Source organism: Mastigoproctus giganteus, chromosome 12 (genome assembly GCF_048544385.1).
Source record: "Mastigoproctus giganteus isolate SK-2022 chromosome 12, ASM4854438v1, whole genome shotgun sequence".
Classification (NCBI taxonomy): Eukaryota; Metazoa; Arthropoda; class Arachnida; order Uropygi; family Thelyphonidae; genus Mastigoproctus; species Mastigoproctus giganteus.
This window is the reverse complement of record NC_143586.1, coordinates 54,300,457-54,326,811: the sequence shown is the minus strand read 5'-3', so window position 1 is coordinate 54,326,811 and position 26,355 is coordinate 54,300,457. Positions and strand designations below refer to the sequence as shown.

Below are 26,355 nucleotides of genomic sequence, written 5' to 3'. Positions count from 1 at the left end.
ACCAATTTATAATTATCTCATACATCCTTCTCCTTTGTCATTAACCACATCAGTTCTTCTGATGTCCACTTTTGGTAAACACCTCGAATAATACCTTTTTTGTTGGTATAAAAAGTTTAGTAACGTCAAGGATAATTTCCTTGAACATTCTTCATTTGGCATTTGTATTTGTTAAAATACCATATAGTCTCACTGAAAATGGCTTGAGAAATGAAGACCATTGCAATCCTCCTGTGAAAACAGAAACCCTTCCCCTTTCCTTTGACACACTTATTCAGACAGATCACTCATTAATACATTATGATCACTGCTCCACAGTGGTTTCCTTATTTGAAGGTTTTTAATATCTGATGAATCCTCAATGAATTTAGGGTAAAGGCTCACAGGAGCTATAGAAAATTACTGTACAGGAAAAGGTTAGTCCCAGTGTGTATGTTAATCTGCTACTAATAGCATCAATCTCATTTTGTGAAGGCACTTCAGTATTATAAACATGTACTTCAATAATAAAAAAATAAAAATAAAAAAACCACCACCAATGGAAATGCACATTATTTATTTAAAATTTATGCAATTCTCCACACCTTGGTTTTAACTTAAGTAAAGATGCAAAATAAGCTTCTGATAGAGTAGAAAACAACAAACAAAAACGAAGGGAAATAAAAATTGTCAAGTAAAAAAAAAAAAAAATTCACTACTCAATATTTTCAAATACAAATCACAACCTGGAGCTTTCTTGGCATCAAAGATTGCTCAGAATTTTTCAAATGTCCTTCTGTCAGAAGACCATGGGAGGCATTGAGTGTAGTATGCTTGGTATGGCAGGAGGCAATTTAACAAGATAATCAACAAAAGAGTGAGAAAAAAAGCAGATGATTTATCTTTAGCTGAGGATGCAACTGAACCATAAGATTTTAATGGAGGTGGGAGTATAGATGGACAGAAGTTTTGGCCAATCGCTTCAGCAATATAACCAGAATGTTGAATTACCATTTGGACAAGAAGCTTTGGAAAGCACTATAGAATAAAGTTAGGTTTCCTTATTTAATCTATACAGTGGCCATAGCATACTTTATGATTTGAATGGAATGTGTAAGTGGGGTCGTATATGAGATAAAATGCCCAGTATGCGGGGAACATTATGTTGGTGAAACAAAGCGTTGGTTTAAAGATCATATGGAGGAGCATATCAGTGTGATAAAGACCGCGGATTATGGGAGATCTGTTGTGGCGGAGCATTTTTGGCAGGAGAACCATCAAATCTCTCCTGATGAAACTGTTATCATCGACCGGTCACACAGATTTTGGGACCGCAAGTGGCTCGCGAGTTTGCGAATTTGCTCCCCTGAGAGTAATACTATTAATAGAGACGGGAGTCTGCATTCATCCCCTCTTCGAAGCTTTGGTTCTTGGACGTGATGAACGGTTCTGCCTGGCATGCTCCCAATGTGCACTGGAACCATTTCTGGTTCCAATGCACATATGTAGAATAATCTGCCAATGCTCATGTAGAAACACATGCTGTGAACCATGAGCCTGCTGATATTTAAGGATGTACTGTATGTTAAGCTTCGCTGTTGAAAAAGGAGGCAGATGCCTCAAAGATTCGGTGTTTTATTGCTTTTATCCGGTGTTTTATCTACACTGTTTTATTTTATTTTTATTGTACATACAGGTATCTTATTTTATCAGTTTTATCTGGTGTAATTGTACTATTCATTTTACTTATTTTATTTCATTATTATTATCTTAACTGTAATTTATTTTATTTTATTTAATAAAAGTTTATAACATTGGTGTAGGATCATGCAGTCATTGTGAACGTTTATGATTTGAGTTTGTTCGTGATCATATAGGGACATTTGCTGTCATTTGGCTAATAGCAGTCAACAACTGAAATACAAAATCCTTTTTGGAGTTTACAAGCACTTATTCCCTTCAAAAGGTGGTGCATGTGAGTTCCCTGTCTTTGGGTTTTTTTTTTTATAGGTATATGGCACTCATGCTTCAATGGTTGTGGGGGTCCATCTCTTTGGGCAGGGAATCATGTGTTTGCACTACTGAGGGTGTGCATCGCTTTGCATTTTATTTTTATTTTATGGTTTTATTTTAATTGAATGCTGTGGTATCTTAGTATAGGGGTAACGATAATGTACCTTTCTAAGAATTTACCTTAACTATGTAGCATTCATTTTTTCCCTGGTAAATAGTGTTTCATAGTTATTGTCCAAAACCAGAAGTAGCAATTGCGAAGGCCTGAGGCTGCCAGTTTTCTGATCTTTTACTTGTATCTGCTGTTTCTGTATGATGAAAGAATTGAGATATGGTGAAAGAGAGGAGAATACTTCTATGAACTGTATTGTGAAGTATGGTGTGGAGATGCATTTCATGGTTGGCACTGGAATGGTGATTTTTGTAAATGAGAGAATAAATGAATTGTCTTACTGTACTCAAATTTTATCTTACCATTTTACACTAGCATATCCCAAACTGTGATCCAGTGATCCCCTAAAATTCCTCAGAGATACTCCAGGAGGTCCCAAAAAGAGTTTACCATATACAAACAATTTTCTTAAGCTTAAGTGGGTGCACAGAAAAATTAGCTCACTAAAAGAGATTCCTTATATCACTAAAGTTTCATAACCACTGTTGTACACAGTGCTGTACTTTCTGCAACGGCCAAAATTTATTAAAGACAATACATCTTGCCAAAAAGCAAAATGCATAATAACCTGGCAAGTACACATTTTTAAATGAAATGAAATAAAATAAAAACTTCAAGTGTGTAATTTTGGGAAGGATGTCACATGGTAATTACCCATGAGATTAAGTACATAATAAAATTCTTGTACCACATGAGTAATTTTCAAAATTATTTTATCATGTTCTTATAACCTACTACAAGTTCCAAACACATTAAATTTGATAAAAAGTGATATTTCCATATTCCTGCTGGATCAATAAACAAGTTGAAAAAAGCTCCTTACTAATTAGTCATCACACTTACTTAATCAAGAGTAAGGAACTGTTGAACTGTTTTTGGCTATTAATTGGAATGACAGGATCTAGCAAAAATCTTAAAACATCATTTAACAAATTCAGGGCAATTTAGTGCTTCCTCTTGGTTATAAATTCTTCATAAACTAATTGTTAAAATTATTTACATGATATAAATGTGATTTTTACTACATACTTAATTTCAAGTGTCCCCTGACTTTTGGGCCATCCTAGATATAAAAATGAATTTAAAATGTTTCACTTTAAATATGTTATTTCAACATAAAAGGAACTTTACAGATTTTGTGCATAAATTACCTTATCTTCTTCTTCCACTTCTTGTACAAAGAATGCTTCCCCAGAATCTCCAAGTTTCATCTGAATATTTACTGGTTCTCCATTTATCTCAATATCCACCTAGAAAAGAACTTATCATCACCTCAGGTATCATTTAAGGTCAAGCATAATGCCCAATAACACAATAATAAAAGAGTATAAGAATGCACAGAAAAAAACTTAAACTGAATTTCAAACATTGTAATGAAGAAATTTGGTATGTGTATATAAATAAAAGAATATTTATGAAAGAGTTCAAGCATGAAAGAAACTTCTACACTTAAATTTGCATTGTTAAAGCTGTCATTATTTCTTTGTTGGAATGAACTTATAAACTATACAATGGATACTAGCATTGATCATGTTTTAACTGATTATTTTATGCTTTGTTTATGGTTTTTTTTTAACATTCAATACTAAATTGATGAATAAGTAATGACAAATGCTGAAATAACAGTAATATCAGAAACACAAGGAATTTCTGATATAGAATATACAGAATTTGAATATGATTAAGTACAATGTGTACAGGAAAGAGACATAAAAGAAGTGGAGGCAGGTATATGCTGGTTAGTTGGTTTGGGGTTTAATGGGGCATTAACAACTTAAGCTATAATGTGCCGAAACAAGGTTATATTTTATGTTATTTGGTCTTTTAGGAGCATTAGCAACCAAGGCCATATTGCTCTGGGGATATGCGGTGCTCATTCGCTGACCTTTCCGCATCCTCCGTATTTGGTGGTCACAGGCTCGAACCCCGGTCTAATCAAGAAGTGTGTGCTATGCACTGCTGCTCCTGCCCACCTGGCTATGGAGGCGCAACAAGGTTATATAAATGATAATAGTTAAGACTTCAATGACCTAGCCAATTGGGTCACTATGTCAAATTGTATAACAAATAAAAATATGTAAAAAAGGCATAAGTTATAATTTAAATAAGAGTGAAATGGTTTAATGATTTTAAATAACTAAAAATGGCTGACATATGGTCACTGTCAGATAAAATCTGACTGAGTGCATAAGGGCTCAGTCAGATCACTAAAAGCAGTAAAATATAAAACACACTCATGTCTATAACTTGAACACTTGGAAAAATTTTTCATATAGTTAAAAATGTCACTCACTCACTCACTCACTCACACACACACACACACACACACACACACACACACACACACACACACACACACAGGAAGTCATCTGCCTTGGCAGGAATGAATGTGTAAAATGACTATGTCCTATGTGAAGACAAGCAAAACCAACTTCCTCTCTATGGTTCTTGCACAGACTAGACTGCCATGTTTGGATTACAGGTTTAATTGGATACAACTTGTTTTTGACCTGTCTGCGCCATAATTGTTGCCAATGGCAATGTAACATATTTCTTATTACTTGCCTGTAGTCTGTATAAAGGACCGGTAAGCTGCGATTGCTTTGGGACTATGCTAATCTGGCTGCAGCATCTGACAGATCATTACCCTGATCCCAGTGTGGTTTGAGATTCAACAGATGGGGATGTCAAATGTAGATTTGTAAAGAGAATACAACTTCTGCTGAACCCTGAACAGGAATGGATTATGACCATCATTAATAAAACCCATAATACACTTAAAGAATCCATGTATACCATACACCTTTGATAATTATTAGTCTTAATGTAGCCCAAGGCTAGCTCTATAGCACAGAACTCTGCAGTATATAACTGCAATCATGGGGAATCTTTTCAGATACCATACTATTTGGAAAGACTGAAATGGATTCCATATTCTGATTTCGAGTCATCAGTGAAGACAGGCAGATAATCAAAGCAGGAAGTTCGATGGGCAGCACAGAGTTATAGGTAGACAGATAGTGAAGTGATAGCCGTTTCCCCCACGAGACTGATGAGGGAAAACAAAAGGATGCTCTTACCAAGAAAGACTTCAGTTCTGCAAATTTCAGCATCTGGAGACTAGACAACTGCAAGGTGATCTGACTTAGATGAGCTTTGAATGGCTTGAGAAAACTCACTGCTGATGGGATTCTTCCTCAAACTATGCACATGAGGGAACATAAATTCAAATTGAGGATGGATGGTTGCAAAACAGATGTGCATAACTTTGCCTTCAGTCAATGGGTAGTTGATTGATGGAACAAGCTTCCATCCTTTGTTGTGGAAGTGGATAGTTTGAATAAATTCAAGGAAGAACTGGACAAACTAATGGATAGGTGAAATAGGATGGCATCTAAGCTTGCTTTCTTGCATCATTTGTCACTACTAATACTAATTAATGGAGAGGTTGCAAGGTGGAAAGTGAGCATGTTAGGGTGGAATGAGTTGCCTTGGTGACTGGACATCACTGTCTACCATGATATTAAGCTCCCAGTCTGCTCCCTAATTACTGCTGCACATAGCATAGTAATTGAACTTGCTATGTGCAAGTTCAATCCCTTGCACACTTTGTCCACAATTGACAGTTATGTGGTAAGAATGTCAACCCATTATCAAATACAAGCCCCAAGAATTCTATCTCAGGTGCTACTGGAATGTTTTGTCCTAGCTTTAGTTCTGTTCATGGCGAAGGTTCTGCTTGCAACAAATATGTATGCAGACAGTCTTCTGAGATGAGATCCTGAAACCATTAGCCATTGTCCAGGAAGGGAGATTGTCAATGTCTTGTCACAATACCTTTTGATTACCTCATATTACATGACTAAAAGAAAATACTGAAATCATCAACAAACAGGACACTTTTCAATGCTGGAGGAAGCTGTTCAGTAATAGAATTAACATTGATAGAAAAAAGTGTAACACTTATATGAAAAGGTCAAGAGAAAAACTGGACAACCCCAAAATGGTTTGACAAAAAAAAAAAATAAAAATAAATAAATAAATAAAATAAAAAACGGAAAATGACCCCTAACACCAAGGTTTTCAATAACTTTTAAAATTCTGAAAATTCAAGCTAGGTAATATGCTTTTTCCATATCAAAGAAAACAGACATCTTGTACTCCTTTCAGGAAAGCATCATGAATAGATGTTTCCAGTCAAGTTGAGTGTTTACCTCTTTCTTCAGATGCCACAGTGTCCTGGAATGGATGCCGTTAGCTTCAAAATACCACATAAGTCAAGCACTGACCATTCTTTACAGGATCTTGCTTGTAGCTTGTCAGAGCTATAGGACAATAATTATTTGGGGGTTTTTTTTTTTTTTTTTGGATCTCTTCCTGGTTTGGGAAAGGCAGTTATGATTGCCTTGGGCCGGGAGTCTGGAAATTGCTCTTCGAGATAAAGTCTGTTGTCAGAGCAGCCTATCCATAGATTCAGATGAAAGATTAGCATTAATAGAGGCATACGATGCATGAAAGCAAGCTTATGCAGCATCAGCCAAAAAAAAAAAACCCTTCCATTCATTCCAAATGCCTATCCAGCTCAGCCTTAAATTTATTTAAACTATCAACTTCCACAACAAAAGACGGAAGTCTGTTCTACCAATCAAGTACTCACTGGCTAAAGGCAAATTTCCGCACATCTATTCTACAACTGTCTTTCCTCAATTTGAATCTATGCCCCCTCAAGTTCTTAATCTGAGCAAGAGGAAGAATCTCATCAGCATTCAACTTGCTCATCCCATTCAAGGCCTTATACACCTCAATCAGATCGCCTCGCAGGTGCCTACTCACCAGGCACTGTAATTTGCAAAACTTAAGCCTTTTTTGGTAAGAGCACTCCCCCTTTGTTACCCTTCTTTGTACTTGTTCTAGCAACTCTACATCCTTCCTAAAATGAGGTCTCCAGATCTGTACACAGTACTCTAGGTGTAACCTGACCATTGCCTTGTAAATTCCTATATATCAATGACAAGGCTCCATGACCTGACCTGGCCTGGCAGCCTGTCTGCACTGTCCAGCAAAATTCCTATATATCAATGACAAGGCTCCATGACCTGACCTGGCCTGGCAGCCTGTCTGCACTGCTCAGCAAACTTCATATTTGACTACAAAATTACCCCCATGTCTTTTTTCACTTTCCACTTCCCTGAGTGTAGTACCACACAGTTAGTACATTTCTCTTGGGTTATTGCTACCCATATGCAGTATTTTGCATCTGTCAATGTTAAACTTCAGTTGCCACTTCTCAGCCCATTTGCCCAACTTATCTAGATCCAAATTTGAATAGCATGCTGTCTTTATTGTCGTTAACAACCCTGCCAACCTTTGTATCAACTGCAAACTTGGACATTAAGCCTGATACACCTTCATCAATATCATTGATAAATATACAAAACAACAATGGGCCCAGCACCAAACCCTCGGGAACTCCACTAATACCATTTGTCCACGAAGAGCAGTGTCCATTGATTACCACTCTGTCATCTCCCACTCAACCATCCCTTTATCCATTGTAGCAACTTACCCTTAATGCCATACCTCTCCAATTTGTACAGCAGTCTTCCATGTGCAACAGAATCAAAAGCTTTCCTAAAATCCAAGTACATAATACCAAAATTTTTTTTGACACTCAGTTCCTCTGTAACCACATCATAGTATCCAATCAAACTGGTCAGATAAGACCGCCCTTTAACAAACCCATGCTGTGTCAACTATTATTACAGTCTTGTCTAGATGATCTAGTCTTGTCTGCAATGCTTCTTTAACCAGTGATTCCATTATTTTCCTCAGAACACAAGTTAAACTAACAGGTCTATAGTTACTTGTGTCACCTTTTGAACCCCCTTTGTGAACTGGTGATACATTTTCACACCTCCAGTCCATGGGGACCTCCGCTGAGTCCAAAGAAGCTCTCATTATTATGGCTAAGGGTTTGCTTACTTCCTTTGCTGCCTCCTTTAATATAACTGGATAGATCCTGTCCACCACCAGATGCCTTTTTTATGTTTAACTTCAACAATTTCTCCTCCACTTTGCTCTCAGTTATTACAAAATCACTTAGCTCCTTGTTAGAGTTTGATTAAGTTCTGGCACTCCCCTAATTGAATAACTCCTCATGTGTGAATGTAGATGCAAAATACCCATTCAGTTTATCAGCTACCTGAGCATGATCATCAAATAGTTAATCCACTTATGTTAAGTGGTCTAATCTGATTCATCCCTTTCCTTCTAGAGTTTACATAAGTAAAGAACTCTTTGCTGTTCTTCTTTGCATTCTTTGCCAAAGATTTCTCGTAATCTGCCTTCGCCTGCCTAACCTCCTTCGTGACTTGATTACACACTAGCTTATATCTGCCATAGGCTTCTATGTCACCTGATACTTTATATACATTCCATACATTTTTCTTCTCTGCCATGAGCCTCAATTCATCTGACATCCATTTAGGCCTAAACCTTGAACAGTATTTCTTAGTTGGAATGAAAAGACTAATAGCCTCCAAAATCAAATCCCTGAAGGCTTCCCACTTAGAATTCAACATTGGTAACATCATCGGTTGATCGCACTGTACAGAATTTAAAAACCGTCTGAGACCCCTGTAGTCATCTTTATGAAAGCAAAAGCCCTTCCCTTTAGCCTTGATGGTAGTTACATCTTTAAGTAATTTCCACATCAGTACATTGTGACAATGATCACAATGTACTGATGTGGGAATTGTGATCAGATGTTTAATCATCTCATAATGGATATCACTAGCCAGAAGGCACTCAACTGGAAACATTACAGATGGTGCTGCTTTCATTTTACATTCTGTGAAATGGCTGGCTGTATGCCTCACAGTTATTTGAAGACACTTCAAATGCTCCTTTTCGGCTTTTTGCTTGAGAGCTAGAAACTTTGGAGGGTAAGATGTTTCAGCAGACACTTTATCAAACATTCATAGTTTACAAGTGCATTTGGGTTTGCAATTACACATCCATGTTCTAAGGTTGATGTAGATTGTGATATGTGTGCGCCCTTCATTTTCTGGACTTTATCCCAAATGAGTTTAAGTGTCATGGCCTGGGTGATGGAAGATGTGAAGCAGATCGAAGATTCCTTCTGACTCTGTCATCTGAAATTAACATGCTTTGGCACGTGCACATTTGAAGGCTATTTAGATTATACATATGGGATAACAATGAAATATCCCCACGCTTGTTTTGAGCCTTTCTGGTTGCTGTGCATTCTGCATTCCACAATATTTTGGAAATAGAGGAAACCAAGTTACGTCTTCAGAATTTTTTAATTGTCACTACTTTGACAATACTTTCTGCGATGTACTTAACTGCATCATTGATCGACTTATTGCTGACTGCAGTGGTATTAAACACTGCTAGATGTTTGAAGACATTCCAGGCAGTGTGTTTAATCTCCCACCATAGTATCCTCGGGTTGCATGGTCTCCCACAGCAAAGAGTGGTATCACGGGGAAGTAATCACTTCCATAAAGGTTGTCTTCAACCTTTCATGTACACACAGGGAGGAGAGAAGGGAAGTATACAGAGAAATCAACTACAATATTATAATTTAGAAGGGCCAGATCATTGTTTTTGTGTATATATTCAATAGTCTGATCTCTTCCACTGCTGTCAGCATTACCACACAGGGTATTATGCCCATTGAAATATCCTAGTAATAGAAAAATGGATGGCAATTGCTCAACGAGATCATCAAGGTCTGCTGGTGAATGTCGTTCTGTGGTTACCCACAAAGACAGAGCTAGGGATGGACTATTTGCAAGTCAATCTCCAGCTGTCTTTGCAAATAATTGAACAATTATATAAGTAAGGGTCCTCTCATTTACCTTTAAATACATCTCCTGTAATCAAAAGCAGGTTGCTCATGCTTAAGCAGGAGGACTATTTCAACAGAATCCACAGCAAATCCATTGTAAGAATTTGAATGTGGCATTTATATTTGCTATTAGGAGCTTGTTTTTCTCGGTTCTGGATTTATCTATTTTTAGGGAAATATGGATACTGTCTGTGTCTATTTCTTCCTCCAAGAAGTTCCAAGACTGAGTCTTCTGTTGCCTCCCCCTCTACATCCATTTGTTCTTGTGGTTGAGATTGGAGTGGTTCTGACTGCTTTTCTTTCTTACTCACTTTTTTGGTAATGTAGGAGGTATGGATATAGGTGTAGCATTCAATTTGTTCTTTTAACTTGGTTTCAACAAACTTGGTAATAGAAAAGGGAATGGCAACAGAAGTAAATGATTCTGATGGGAGTATGGTCATCTGTGTGTTCCGGTAGTACACTTCGCAGATGTATGATGGCTTGCCATAATTTATAAGTTGGATGCATTTTCTGGCCTCTTAATAAGAGATATTCAGCTCTGTTTTCAGTTTTTGAATTTTTTTTCTTCCTTTCACCACTAGCATACTCGAAAGTACGCAGGGTGCTTTCCTTGGCAATTTGTACAAATTGTCTTTGAAGTTGCACATTCCTTGCTCTTGTGATCTTTGGCACCATATCAAGCACAGGAAGGGCTGCCAGGACAGGCTGTTTAAGAGTGGCCTTACTTTTGGAACTTAAAACCCTCAGTGAATTTGAAATGTACATTATTACCGAGCAGTTTAAGTAGCCTGCTTGATGGAATTTGGAGACCATGGGGTTGAATGTAAGGATGAGAACTCAGATATGAGATTCCAAACTGATCTTTTTCGCATTAGTATTATCACTTTCTTTTATTTTTTGTGGGATATTTTTTGTGGAATTTGTTTCATATCATTCAAAATTATATAATCTCTAAATTCTATTATATGTTATATTATACTAATTTATATTATTAGCATTAGTATAGGCATATGATGCAAGAAAGCATGCTTATTCAGCATCAGCCAAAAAAAAAAAAAAAAAAAAACAACCACTACTCCCATTTCACCCCTCCGTTCGTTCGAAATACCTGTCCAGCTGAGCCTTAAATTTATTTAGGCTATCAACTTCAACAACAAGCGATGGGAGTCTATTCCACAAACCAACTGCCCGCTGGCTAAAGGCAAATTTCTGCACATCTATCCGACATCCGTCCTTCCTCAATTTGAATTTATGCCCTCTCAGGTGATTATTCTGAGCAAGAGGAAGAATCCCATCGGCACTGAGCATGCTCAAGCCATTCAAAGCCTTATACACCTCTATCAGATCACCTCGCCGATGCCTAGTCTCCAGGCTCTGTAATTTGCAAAACTTAAGCCTTTCTTCGTAAGAGCAACCCTTTGTTCCATTCACTAATCTTGTTGCCCTTCTCTGTACTCGTTCGAGCAGCTCTACATCCTTCTTGAAATGAGGCCTCCAGACCTGTATACAGTACTCAAGGTGTGGCCTGACCAATGCCTTATACAAGGGAATAATCACATCCTTATCCCTGCTAGAAAAATTCCTGTATATCATTGACAAGACACCATGAGCTACTCTTGCAGCTCGTCTGCACTGCTCAGAGAACTTCATATCTGCCTGCACAATTACCCCCAGGTCCTTTTCATTCTCTACCACTGTCAGCGTAGTACCACAGAGTTGATACGTTGATCTGGGGTTACTGTTTCCCATATGTAGTACTTTACATTTGTCAATGTTAAACTTCATTTGCCACCTCTCAGCCCATCTGCTCAACCTTTCCAGATCCTGTTGCAGCAGCATAGTATCAGTAGTGTCCTTAACAACCCTGCCAACCTTGGTATCGTCTGCAAACTTGGACATTAAGCCTGATACACCATCATCAATATCATTTATAAATACAGAAAACAACAATGGACCCAACACTGAACCCTGAGGAACTCCACTAATAACATTAGTCCACGTTGAGCAGTGTCCATTGATTACCACTCTGTCTTCTGCCACTCAACCATCCCTTTATCCATAGCAGCAATTTGCCTCCAATGCCACACTTCTCCAATTTGTGCAGCAGTCTTCCATGCGCAACAGTATCAAAAGCCTTTCTAAGATCCAAATATATAATATCAAAGTTATTCCCTGCATCCAGTTCTTTTGTGACTACATCATAGTATCCAATCAAATTGGTCAGACAAGACCTGCCCTTAACAAAACCATGCTGTGTCTGAGCTATAACTGAATTCTTGTCCAGATGATCCTGCAGTGCTTCTTTAACCAGTGCCTCCATTAATTTTCCTGGAACCGAAGTTAAACTAACAGGTCTATAATTACTTGTGTCAGCCTTTGATCCTCCTTTGTGAATTGGGGTTACATTTGCACATCTCCAGTCCATGGGTACCTCCCCTGAGTCCAAAGAAGCTCTCATAATTATGGCTAGGGGTTTGCTTACTTCCTTTGCTGCCTCCTTTAATATAACTGGATAGATCCCATCCACCCCTGGTGCCTTTTTTATGTTTATCCTCAGCAATTTCTCCTCCACTTTCCTCTCAGTTATTAGAAAATAATCTAGCTCACTGCCAATGTTTACTTCACCTACGACATTCCCCTTCCTGAATAACTCCTCATGTGTGAATGTAGATGCAAAATACTCATTTAGATTGTTAGCCACCTGAGCAGGATCCTCAACTGTTGAACCATCAACATCCAGTGGACCAATCTGATTCATCCCTTTCCTTCTTGAGTTTAAATAGGTAAAGAACTCTTTTCTGTTTTTCTTTGCGTCCTTTGCCAAGGATTTCTCATAATCTGCCTTTGCCTGCCTAATCTCCTTTGTGACTTGGTTACAGACCAACTTATATCTATCATAGGCTTCCATGTCACCCATTAATTTGTATGTATCCCATGCATTTTTCTTCTCTGCCATATGTCTCATTATTGCCAGTCCTATCTCAAAATTGATTTTGCCTTAGTGCATATTGATCATTACAGAAACAAAGAATCTCTTATTGTTGTTTTTCCTTTTAATTTGGGTGGTTGACCCCAGATGAAGTCACCCAAATTGCAGGTATACAACAATAAGTTTTGTTGTATACCTTATATACAACAAAATCTTTTGTATATTATCTTATCTTATGCATTTTCCATAAATCTATCTAGGTATATCTCTTAATATAATCTTCCCCATAATATATAAATACAATATATAATACATTATGGACACAATTGCACTAGCCCATAAATTCAGTATATATTAATGTCAGCGTATTAATGATTACCTACCATATTACTCATTTAATATTTATATATATAGTGACTGTCTGTATGCTAGTATGTCATGTGTACGATATGTGGTAGAGTATGTTGTGACTTTGTGCGGAGAGGTGCCCCCCCCTCTCCTCGGAAGCTCCCTTCTACTACTCATGTCATGCTAACTCACTTCAGGGCATGGCATGTGATTCTGGCACTCGCTTCAGCTAGAATGACCAGTGTAGGTTTATTCACTGATAGTGACCACCCCAATACAGTGCACCCTGGCCTATAATACACTGCTAAACAAAATCAACAGAACAAGTAGAAGATGCAGTGCAACTTGTGCAGCTTGCAATGAAGCAGGACAAAAATTTGGTATGGTGGTGTGCCATAGAATTACGATGAAATGAGATAAGAAAATTCGGACAGGTATAAGGGACATTTACAGGGGTTATATAAGAATTACCAAAAAAATTCATATCACAGAAGTCAATACAAGATACTCGAAAATATGATCACAACATCAATAACAACATATGACCCCCTCCAACAGCTAAACAGGCCTGACAGCGGTGAACCATGCTTGATATAGGAGTTGGCCATTGGACATGCAATGCAACACCCAAGGATCACACACATGTTCAATGGTTCTTAAATCTGGTGACTGCGCTGGAATTAGCAATTATTGGATATCTTCAGTTTAAAGATAATCCTACACAACAGCTCTATGTGCAGTGGTGCTGGTCCTGCATGAAAAGAAAATCTGGGCCAACTGCACCCCTAAAAAGTAGTACATGGTTTGAGGTTCTGTTTTCTGTACAGTTATAGTACCCCTATCAAAAACGTGAAGAGAGTTGCAGCCATTGATGATTATTACACCCAACCGTGTCCCTTTCTCTGATGTTGAAGGGATGGTACTGCATTCCTCGTTGTCTCCAGATTAATAACATCTAGAATCTGTTTGTAGGCTAAAATGAGACTCATCAGAGAACAGAACCATACCCCATTTGGAGGGGCAAATTTTCAACCAGTTTTGACAAGCTGTGCAGCGGTTTGGGATTAATGGAATACTAACCACTGGCTTCCTTGCGTAGATTCCACTTGAATTAAGCCTTCTTATCATAGTCCCGATATCCATTCTGATGTGGTAGAACATGCATTAAAGAAAATGAAGAAGCAGAAAGCCCTAGAGGAAGATGACTTTAACTGTAGAGTTGTTAAAATTGGGAGGAAGAGATATGACACAAACTGGCAAGTCTCTTCACAAAATGCATTAGAAAAGGTGTGACGCCTAAGGAGTGGAATACTGTAATCATAGTTTTTCTGCATAAGAAAGGAGATAAATCAGAAATTGGAAATTATAGACCAATTAGCTTGTTATCCCACATCTACAAGTTGTTCACAAGGGTCATTACTAACAGATTAGAAAGAATACTTGATGAGAATCAACCGAAAGAGCAAGCTGGCTTTAGGACAGGATTCTCAACTAGGGATCACCTTCACGTAATATCACAGCTAATGGAGAAAGCAAATGAATATAAAACACCATTATGTCTGATATTTGTGAATTATGAAAAGGCATTTGACTCCATACAGCATAAGGCAATGTTTCAGGCACTGGAAAGACAAGGCATAGATACCTCTTATATTATGATTTTGAAGAAAATATATGAGAACGCTACCTCCTTTATTAGACTAGACAAACACAGTAACAAATTTAAAATTGAGAAAGGAGTTCGACAAGGAGACAATATCTCCGAAGCTGTTTACTACTGCCCTTGAGGAAGCTTTCAGAAGATTAGACTGGTCGCAGAAAGGAGTCAATGTGAACGAAGAGTACCTAAACCATTTACGATTTGCAGATGACATTGTGGTCATAAGCCACGATCCCAAAGAATTAGAGGAAAATCTTAATCAGTTATGCACCGTTGGTAAGGATTTTGGACTAAAGATGAATATGGCTAAAACAAAAGTAATGATGAACAAGTATGCCACAGAAAGGGATATAATGATTGAAGGAGCAGTAATTGAAAAGGTGGAGTCATATACTTATCTTGGACAAGTCATTAGCTGTAATAATGATAAATGGCTGGAAGCCAAGAGAAGAGTAAATTTTGGATGGATAGCATTCAGGAAATATAATCACATACCGAGGAGCAATATCCCAATTTGTCTGAAACACAAAATAATGAACCTATGTATACTCCCCACCATGACTTATGGAAGCGAAACTTGGGCGAGAAGCTGAGAACTACACAGCAAAGAATGGAATGAATTATATTGGGAATCAGAGATAAGAAGAGAAATACATGGATTAGGCAGCAAACTCAAGTAAAGGACATTCTTATCAAAACTAAAGAACTAAAATGGTCTTGGGCAGGATACATAGCTCGAAGACATGATGACAGATGGACTAAGAAAATAACAGAATGGTACCCAAGAGGAGCTAGAAGAAAACCTGGAAGACAACAATGGAGATGGACAGATGAAATTCATGAGTTTGTGGGTAGTAAATGGACAGCCATTGCACAAAACAGAAGGAACTGGAAAGTTGCTGGAGAGGTATTCATCTTGCAGTGGATTGAAAATGGCTAATGATGATGATCACAGTCCAGTTGGAAATGTTTTCAACCTTGGCTGCAGAAACCTCAAGAGAGTTGATCACAGGTCATCGTAGGATTCCATCTTGCTGTTAGAGCCAGATCGCAGTGTGTTCTGGTTGACACAGCCCTTGTAAACCTTGGCCAGCTCTTCTTGTATTGGTATCTATCTCCTGAAACTACTTTCATAGTGCCGAGCTGACACTGTGACACATTAAGCCAACATGCCACCTCCTCCTGCAAATGGCTGGCTTCAAGTCATCCAAGGGCCCCGCAGTCTCAACGAATTATCTAAATGACAATGACTTAACATCCTGAGTACTGGAGATGCGGCTGTTCCACTGAGCAAGAGAAAAAACAGGAATGAAGTAATGTGGTCACAACCCTTCTTTTTTTATAAGCATGAATAATTTTCATAATGTGTGGATCAGTAAGGTGGCAAATCGATTTCTATTGGATACTCTGAATTTGCATGCCAGGACGCCTATTATATCAAATAGGCATCCTGACATGCATTCGCCTTCGGCGACACTGTTCACAATAAAATATTCATGAAGAAAATTTTGTTCTGTTAATTTTGTCGAGCAGCATATAATTCTCCCATTCCCTCACCAAAGGGCTCTGCCCCATCTCCCTTTTTCTTCTGGTGAGCCTTTACCACCCATAAGTGCAATACTGCTGTTAACAGCCCCCACCCCCCATAAGGGATGGGTAGCCCTTGCAGGGATGCCCCTCTATCCCTTATTATATTTCTTGGTAGACGCCTCCCTGTCATCCACCTCTCTACCTCTCCCCTCCTTTTTCTGCAAGAATCAAATCTATCACCTTCTCTCATTTCCAATAAAAAATAAAAAAATAAAAAAAAAATTTCTTCCTTTTGTTTTTCTTTTTCTTTTGGACCCTTTCTGAAAAGCAATGGCAGGGTTCGTCCCTACACAAATTTACACTTCTGGCCTTTACACAGTCTGTATTGATTCACAAAATATCACTGCAGAGTTGGGGGACCTCCAGGGCTGCAAGATCTGTAACATTATGCATCAATATATTCAAATTCTGCATCCTTTATGTCTGAGTCACAACATATCACCAATATCCCCACAATGTATGCATTTGATGACTTAATCACTATGTCAAATTCATTTACTGTGCTCCTAGCAAGCTCTCAACATGTACTCCCTCCTATAGCATCTGGGCAGAATTGCGGACGCTTTCAAGTTTAATCCTAACTCGTGACTTTTTCCAACATTGCTCCATACTTGTTAAGTCCTCAGATCTCCTACTGTTAATATCATTAGTGCCACTTTGTACAACAATATCACCTTTTGTGCCCTTAAAAGATGCTATTTTCTCTAAAACATCACCTACTTTTGCCCCCTGGCAGAATACTCTGGTCCTATTCCACTTATCCTTTTTTGTACAATATATTTCCTGCTTCCCCGAAAATAGTCTAAAAATAATTACCTCCTGTGTGACCAGCACATTCTGCCTTGGAGATTGTTGCTGTGTTGTCTGATGCACGAGACAGTGAGTGTTGTCTGATGCACAAGCTCTGGTGTTGAGTAGCTGAGAGTTTGATGGGCATCCATTTTAATTCCTTCTATGGAATCTACTGTTCTTCAAGCTCTAATAAACACCCATGAGAAAACTGATGAGTTCCACCAGTTCCTCTAAAAACATCCATGAGTTCCACCTAATTCCCTCATATGCTTTGCACGAACACACATGAAGACCCCCCCCCAGCCACATCATTCCAGATATGGAATGGTACAATGCTTGTGGACTATTAATTCATAGGAGAATTGTTCCTTCACTTCTCCTATCTATAGCTGTTGTTGTTAGTTAGTTAGTTAGTTTTTAGGAGCATTAACAACTAAGGCCATATTGCTCCGGGGATATGCGGTGGTCATTCCCTGACCTTTCCACATCCTCCATATTTGGTGGTCACGGGCTCGAACCCCAGTCTAATCAAGAAGCGTGTGCTATGCACTGCTACTCCTGCCCACCTGGCTACAGAGGTGTCCCTATCTATAGCACTCCCACTACTTTGAGCCCATTGCTTTATCAGTAGCATAATAACAAGGCCTTGAGGATATCTTAGATCAGCATTTCTCAAACTGGGGTCTGCGGATCCTTGGTCAGCAGACCAGTTCCAGGGGATCCACAAAACTGACCCTCCGGAACTGCTCAAATTATTCGTTTTATGTATAGCAAATTGATTTTGATATTCACATTCTTTCCTTTTTCACCACTATAAATTTTCTGATTTCTACTATCCTTCCCCTATTAGTTTCTGGCATTTTGTTTAAATTTCACTTCCATCCTTGCACTATTATCAGACCTGTAAATTCCTACATGCATATATATACTTTTGCATTATTTACTGCTGCTTTGCGTGTTCAGGTGCATCTGTCATATATATATATAATGGTCTGCAAACTTTTTTTGATTTTTGGGAGAGTCCGTAGATCTCAGTAGTTTTGGAACTGCTGTCTTAGATTACGGCTTTACGATTTGATCAGTACAGGAGTGGGTCAATAAATAACACACTATTAGCGGTAACATCTTTATTATCTGAGATAACCATACTTCTTCACATACATAAAATACAATCTTTCAACTTTATCAAATAAATCACTCAATGTAAGAACCACCACACTCACTGCATTTTCTCCAGCATTCTTTCCAGGCAGTGAATGCACTTTTGGTAAAATCAGGAGGCTGATGTTAACACCAATGTTTAATGTCAGGAATGAGTTCCATATCACTCTCAAACACCTTACCATGCAGGTATGCATTCAGTCTACCAAAAAAATCTAACAGGTGAGGTTAGGGCTATAGGGTGGGTGAGGAATTATGTTCCATCCCAGCTGGGCTATCTATGACATTGTCATCTGTACTGTGTTATCCTGATAAAACTTGATGTCCTGCCAATTCAGTTCAGGTATGTTAGTTTTCAGAGCTCAATTAAGCTTTTCCAGAGAAGCAATATGTTTCTTTGTTGATGGTTATTCCACTTTCCAAGAAATGGATAAAAATTATGCCATTTTGATCTCAACAAAAGTGGCCATAAGTTTTATCGATGGTTTAGAAAGTTTGGCTTTTTGTGTATATGTCAGGTGTGCCCATTTCACAGATTGCCATTTGGTTTGTGAGTTATAATGGAAGAACTTTTAAAGCACTAAGGACTTCAAGCACCAACACCAAACCTCTCCACAATGTCTTCACAGATCTCTTTCTTCGCAGCTATCATCTCTCGTGTGAGCAGCTTAGATACCCACCAAGAACAGATTTTTCTGTATTCCAGTCTGTTGATGATGGTCAAAACATTTCCCTTGACATTTTCACAGCATCCATCACCTGTCTGGTGGTTACACACCTGCCATTTTGAATGAACTGGTCAACGAGTTCTTGGTTTTAGATTATGGCTTTATGATTTGATCACTGTTTGCGACAGACGTGTGCATTTCCTTGATGTCAAAATCACCTTCCCTAAACTGGTGGAGCCACCTCTGGACATTGTTTCGATTCAGAGCCCCATATTTCACCCCATAGCCTACCAGGGGTTTTCGATGGATAAATGTGGCCAACTGATCCCCCAATTTAAACAGGAACTCTATCACACACTGTTGCTAGAAATGGCTGTCACTCTGTCCATCAATATCTTCAGCTCTAAAAACACTAGAAAACTATTAGGTGTGTTAATAGGTAATTGACAATACAAGCGTACATAAACCCACCATCTTCCTTATGCATGTGCATGTGTGAGTAGTTGTGCATTACTAATTGATCTACCCTTCTACTTCATCTTTTGCTGATCAAACGTTAGAAATGTTACGGACTTTTGTCCAAGTTTAATACAATTATCAATTGGCAACTATCATGATACTTTCAACAGCCTTAATTCTTATTGACTAATTTTGCACCAACTTTGTGAAGGAACTTAACCTTCACACTGTGCATCTGAAAAATTAAATGTAATCCCTTGATTAATGTGTGTTCGATTAATGCGCTAAGCTTTTTTTGACACCAAAAATAAATTAGTGCGGTACAAAAATTCAATTAAGGCAGTAACTACAATGAGAGTCCATATTTTTTGAGCATTTCTTTAGTCACCGCTTTAATTTCTGTGTCCGTTTTTTTTTTTAGCTTTAATTTCATATAACTCAAATCTGAAAGAAAATTGAAAGAAAATATTTTCTTTGTAAACTGCAAGTTTGTTTTTTTTTTTTTTTTTTTTTTGTTTTTTCTTCAAGTTTAGCTAATATGTAATTTACCCTCAGCTATGAGCAAAAGAAATAGTGAAGTGAAAAGTAATCGTATAAAGAAGAGTCGAAAAGTTATTTCCTTAAAATAAAAACAAGAAATAATAAAAAAAAAAAAAGCATGAACGCGGTGATAGAGTAAAAATAAGACAGGACCATGGGATGGGTGAATCAACACTACGAGAAATTTTGAGCAAAGCAGAGGAGTACAAAGAAAAGGGTAAGGTTGCGCCAAGTTCCAAATGAATGCAAACAAACAACTTGAAATAGAAGACTTACAATGATTGAAATGGAGCAATTGTTGTCTATTTGGATTTAAGATTGTATCTAAAAACGAATCCCACTAAGTACCAATATTATTAAATCAAAAGCATTAAGTCTCGTCTCATCTTTGAAAGAAAAGACCACAGAAGATAAAAAAAGAGGACAACAAAGAATTTGGTGCTAGTTCTGGATGGTTTGAGAGGTTTAAAAAAAGAACCAGCTTGCATAATGTTCTAATCACAGGTGAAGCTGCAAGTGCAGATAAAGAGGCAGCTCAAAAATATCCAGACACTTTGAAGGAAATTGTGGAAGGAGGAGGTTGTAGTGATCAACAAATATTTAACATTGATGAAACTGGATTGTTCTGGAAGCAAATGCCTTCTTTCTTGGCTAAAACAGAAAAATTGCAACCTGGTTATAAAGTTGTCAAAGATAGGCTTAAACTTTTATTAGGGGGTAATGCTGAAGGAGATTTAAAAATTAAAGCCCATGCTCGTTTATCGCACACAGAATCCTAGTGCTCTTAATGGCTTAAATCAAGGATTACTCCTATAATTTGGCGATCTAACAAGAAAGTGGATAACTAAAGCTCTATTCAAAGAATAGTCATAGGCTATTTTTGCCCAACAAGAATAGCCTATGACCATTCAAAATTATTATTGCAGTAAAAATAATAATTGTTGAAAATTATTGCAGTAAAAATAATCTTGATTTTAAAGCTCTATTAATTTTGGACAATGCCCCTAGTCATCCCATTGCTCTTGATTCCTTGTGTGAAAATATCAAAGTGATATTTTTACCACCTAATACAACTTCCTTGCTGCAACCGATGGATCAAGGGCCTATGTAACTTTTAAAGTTTACTACCTGAGAAGAACTTTTAAACAGGCAATTCAAGTAACATCTGAAGAGAATGCAATTTCATTGATAGAATTCTGGAAAAAGTATAGCATCAAAGATGCCACCGAAAACATTCATCGGTCATGGCTTAAACTTACATCAAGCAATATGAGAGCCGTGTGGAAGCATCTTCTTCCTCACTGTGCAAATGAATTTAAAGGCTTTCCAAAAGAAATGGAAGGTGTTGAAGAAATAACTCATTGGAAAAGACCTTGGTTTTAATGAGTTAGACAACCAAAATGTTCAAGAATTAATTAAATCCCATTCCAAAGAACTGAGCAATAGTGACCTAAATTTAGATACCCAATAAGCCTATGAAGCTGCCAATGATTGTCAAAAGGTGATGCAACTCCTACCCACAAGAAAGGTCACTCGAAAAGAGTTTAATGAGATTTTTCATACTAATGAAGTTTTTAAGCAGCAATGCTTACATGGTGCTGTTTCTTGTATTCTGTCTATCTTGTGAACTCCTCTGATTATTTGGTTGTCCCGGAGTATAAACAGAAAATTTATTTTCTTATGCTGACCCCGATGTAGAATGCAAAGGTCAAATTTGTCGAAAAGTGGAAGAAGCTTTAATTCCTTATCGAGAGATGTACGATAAGAGGAAGAAAGAGAATGCTCATCAAACTACACTGACTAAATTTTTTTTTTAAAAAGTAGAATATTTTCCTTTAACTTTTAATTTTGTTTAATTTTTAGTGTGCTTTTTAATTATAATTTGTTGAAAAAAAATTTTAAAAATACAGTACTGCATATTTTTGAGAATAAATAAAAAAAAAGTCACAGAACCAATTACACTACGTTCCATAGGTTATTAAGTTCGATTAATGCATGCAGCACTTTTGTGAGATGCATAAGTACACTAATCAAGGGATTACTGTACTTCCGTGTATTTAAAACTTTTCTACTACGCAAAATTAACTTTTTTTTTAATTAAAATAACTAGCTGTAACCATTGTGAAAATTTCGCAATTGGTAGCAGAGTTTGTATTGCCTGATATTTTCAAGAAAATTTTTGGACAAATCATTGTCATCTATATATAAAGAACTTATGTAAGCAGGCATTTCGGTGCCAGAAATGAAACTTTGCTGTTTTTCTAGCTTTCCTAAAGAAATGTAGTCCGTGTCTGTTTATTTTGGCAGAATTTGTGTGCCGAAATTATAATAAATGCTACTTTTAACAGACTTATATTCAAATACATCTTAAAAATACTACTAAAAAGGTCAGAATAGTGAAAAGTCCACTAAAAAAAAACTGATCTATGGTGGGTCAAACTTTCATTTTCATGCAGATGCTTTGTAACATGTCAGTCTTTTTTCAATATCCAGCAAATATCAGCCCTGACATTAACATTTCACCTCCCCTGGTACCTCATCTCCAGGGGTGCCTCCATAGCCAGGTGGGCAGGAGCAGCAGTGCCTAGCACATGCTTCTTGATCAGACCGGTGTTTGAGCCTGTGACCACCAAATACGGAGGATGCGGAAAGGTCAAGGAATGACCACTGCATATCCCTGGAGCAATATAACCTTAGTTGCTAATGCTCCTAAAAACTAAATAACAAACAAACCTCATCTCCATGTCTTTAATGTCCTGGTGAAACCTCTCACCCTATTCTTCACTTACATTTTCCTCAATTTTCTGGGAAAAGCCTATGTAGAAGGGTAAAAATGTACTGTGAAGAATAGGGTGAAAAATTCCATTACTGAAACCATTCAAAGGCGGCCCAACTTCTTGAAATGTAGTACAGTCTCTATAATACTTCTTTGAAAACGACTTTTTGTATTCTTGTGCCCTTCTGGTAACCTTATCTTAACATGCTAGAATGATCTGACCTGAAACATTGCTACATACAATTGATCATAACTAAATATAGGGTTAGTAAGCAAGATTCTGACTATCAAATGTTTGCCCTTGACTTTTATCTATAGTCATCGCAAAAGCCAACTGAACAGGAAACTAACATCTCTTAAACGAGAATGGCAAAGTTGAATCGGATGGCGTCAAATCTACATGCAGTAAGAGTGCCCGTTTTCCTTCAGCTTTTCTCATTATTTCTAGATCCAAACAATTCAATTCTGATGCAAAACTTTGACTATAAGTCTCGTACCATTGATCAATCCTGGAATTTCCATATTCTGCAGTAAAACAACTGCTCCTACCTTCAACTCTAAATAAAATTTTTGGAATTTTTATATTTTCCCATGTTTCTACACAGCTAGGAAGAAATATCTTCAATTTGAGACCAGATCGGTTAGGCCTATCTTACGCAACGGCTACAGCTAGCTGCATCCATTGCAAAAATTTAACAATTACTAGCAGTTTTTCTCTAGCTGTCCTATTATTATTTTTTCAGAACAAAGGACACAATTGTGTGAACATGCAAATTGTTAATCAGAAAAAAACGCCTTATCAACTTAGACAACTGTTTGTTTAACAGTTAACATCTTCCTATGGCTCAGTCTATGAAGCAAATGTTGAACTATTCTCGTTTGTAGTACAAAACTGGCCCGTTCCGTAAAATAAAACTATTTGGAAATTTTAAATTTTCCCATCTTTCTACACACCTAGGAAGATATATCTTCAATTTGAGACCACTTTCAGCCTGATCGGTTAAGCCTGTCGTTCACCGTGACCGTCTCAAGGAAACTGCTTCCATATTAATATACAGATACTTATTTTAAAAAAAAGCATCTTTTTCTAAGCATTTTATGTAAGTATACATAATGTGTTCAAGTATGAAGACTAAACCTAACAAAAGATGTCAAGCTTCTTGAAAGGGTTATCCAGACAGGCAAAGCATCTGGTGAGGTTAGCAAAAGGTCAAACATGAAGAAAGACTTCAAATATGTAGTATATAGAGCTTGGTAACCAAGCATCTCAATGAGGTATATGTCAAGCTCTGAGAGCAGAAAGTAAAATGAATCAGGGTGAAATTTTCACTGTTATAAATAATTCAAGATGATGATGAGGTTTAGAATATATTGCAGGAGGTTTTCATTTAGCTAGCAAGTTGCTGATTTCTAGTAAATAAGTTGCCTCCATGGGTTGTTGAGGCTGACACCTTGGGGAAATTCAAAGGTCAGCTGGATAGGTACCTACATGAGGTAGGAGTCAAATAGGTAGTTTATTTTATTTTATTATTTATACTTTTTATTTATTTATTTATTTTTTTTTTTGGCTGGCACAACAAAAGCCTCAAACTTCCTTAAACTATGTAAGCTAATACTATACATACACACAAATGCATACGAATGACAAAATGAAAAATGTTAAAATTAAATCAAACATTAAAATATCAAACATAAAAAGAAACCACTCACCACTTTTTCTCGACTGCGAAGGACTCCAAGCTTGCCAAAGCGTACATGAAAAGGTGAGCTAAGATAAGTTCCATCTGGCTGTTGTACAATAACTACATCAATTGCTCCAGTCAATGTAGCAGAGTTTATTTCATTGTAAAAATCTCGAAAATTCCCAATAAATTTTCCAATATAATTCATGTTTCAGGTTGATGTTGGTAAAAAAAAAAAAAGTTATCTGGAAAATGGTTAAAAAGAATCTTAAAAATGAAATATCAAGTAAATTATCTTCCAATTTATAAATTATATAAAAATCGTAATTTATTATGCATTTAACATTCTACTAGTCATGCAAGGTTGAATATTTCACCCCAGACCTGTAACAAGTCTTTCTATGCTCAAATGTTCTCAGCCAAACAGTCAACTTTCAATATCTTTCAAGCAGTGTGGAATGGTTTATTACTATTACTAAACAGTCCATTACTGAAAAACCATTCAAAGAGCAAATGGAAAAAAAAAATTCTTAGGGTGAAAAGATCATAATACATGACATCAATATATATTGTTTTCAAATGACATTTCAGTTTCTCAAATTTTAGCCAATTTGTGCATGACAAAGTATTATTTGTTTTTTTTTACAAAAGAGTAGTTGTGCATTGATAATTCACACTGAATTTATTTTAATGGTACCAGAGCTTATCACCTCATATCCATAAAAGTAGAAATGGGTGTGTTCACAGGCTGATTTGTACATTGTGCAAGCTGAAAATACTCCCTCTGCCTGAAATCAGCTAACAACAACTCTGACTGAAGGACTTCAGAAATTCCTCCAGTCATTTATGTGAACTGAACCAAGATCTTTCCAAATGAGTGACAGATGGCAAGGTATTGTGCTAAGCTGCTGCACAATGATAATTTAAATGGCAAGTTCTACAGGCCTAAAAACTTTGGACTGAAAGCTCCACAGACTCAATTAACGTAAACAAGGCCAAAAAGAAAATTTATTACATTTAGATAGTTATATACTAGGTATGGCAATAATGTTCTGGGAATAGTGCTGTTGCAGCCATGTTCAATGAATACAAAAATAAATGGAAGTGGTATATTGCAGTTCAAACTTACTCCAACAGATGGCAGTACAGATATTGTCCAGTAGTCCAAGAAGTTGTAAGCAGCGACCACTTTTGTTAGTAGCGTTAATGTTCTGTGTCATGAATTTGCAACGGAGCAACAAATGAATAACAAATTTTGCTGTGCTGGAGTATAAACAAAGACAACATTCTTCATATGATAATACAAGATGGGCCATATATCAATTTACTGAGAAGTAAATTACCAAAACCAGTTTGAATAAACTGTTTTTGGTGATTTAACGTTTTAACCTTTAACAAGGTGCAAAAAATTCTTACTAAACCGACATCACCAGAAAAAAAAGAGGTGGACCAATTATTTAGAAGGAATGAGCAAAAATAATGGTTCTTTAAGATAAAAATAAATAAATTTTACCCACTGTCTAAACATTTCTTCTATATTTTTAACTCCTGAAAAAAAATTCTTGATGTCTCTTAGACCCCATGCCTGAACAATGTTAAATATTATAATTAACATGATATAAATGTAATATTAATAAAGTAATATGGGGAGATGAAATTGAATTCAAGGAATAAATTGTACAAATTATTTCTATGTAAACTCACACA

At 37.0% G+C, this 26,355-nt stretch overlaps 1 protein-coding gene across 2 annotated transcripts in view; it reads right to left on the bottom strand.

Moving 5' to 3' along the window:
• Positions 1-24,866, bottom strand: part of Lpin (phosphatidate phosphatase LPIN) — a 257,365-nt gene extending 232,499 nt beyond the window's left edge. For both annotated transcript variants that reach the window (XM_090385615.1, XM_090385616.1), the window contains exons 1-2: positions 24,677-24,866; positions 3,316-3,414 (exon numbers count right to left, since the gene is read on the bottom strand). In XM_090385615.1, the coding sequence (XP_090241741.1) occupies positions 3,316-3,414; positions 24,677-24,856 (279 nt within the window). In that variant the 5' untranslated portion in view covers positions 24,857-24,866. The remainder of the gene's footprint in view (positions 1-3,315; positions 3,415-24,676) is intronic.
• Between the last annotated feature and the right edge of the window lie 1,489 nt (positions 24,867-26,355).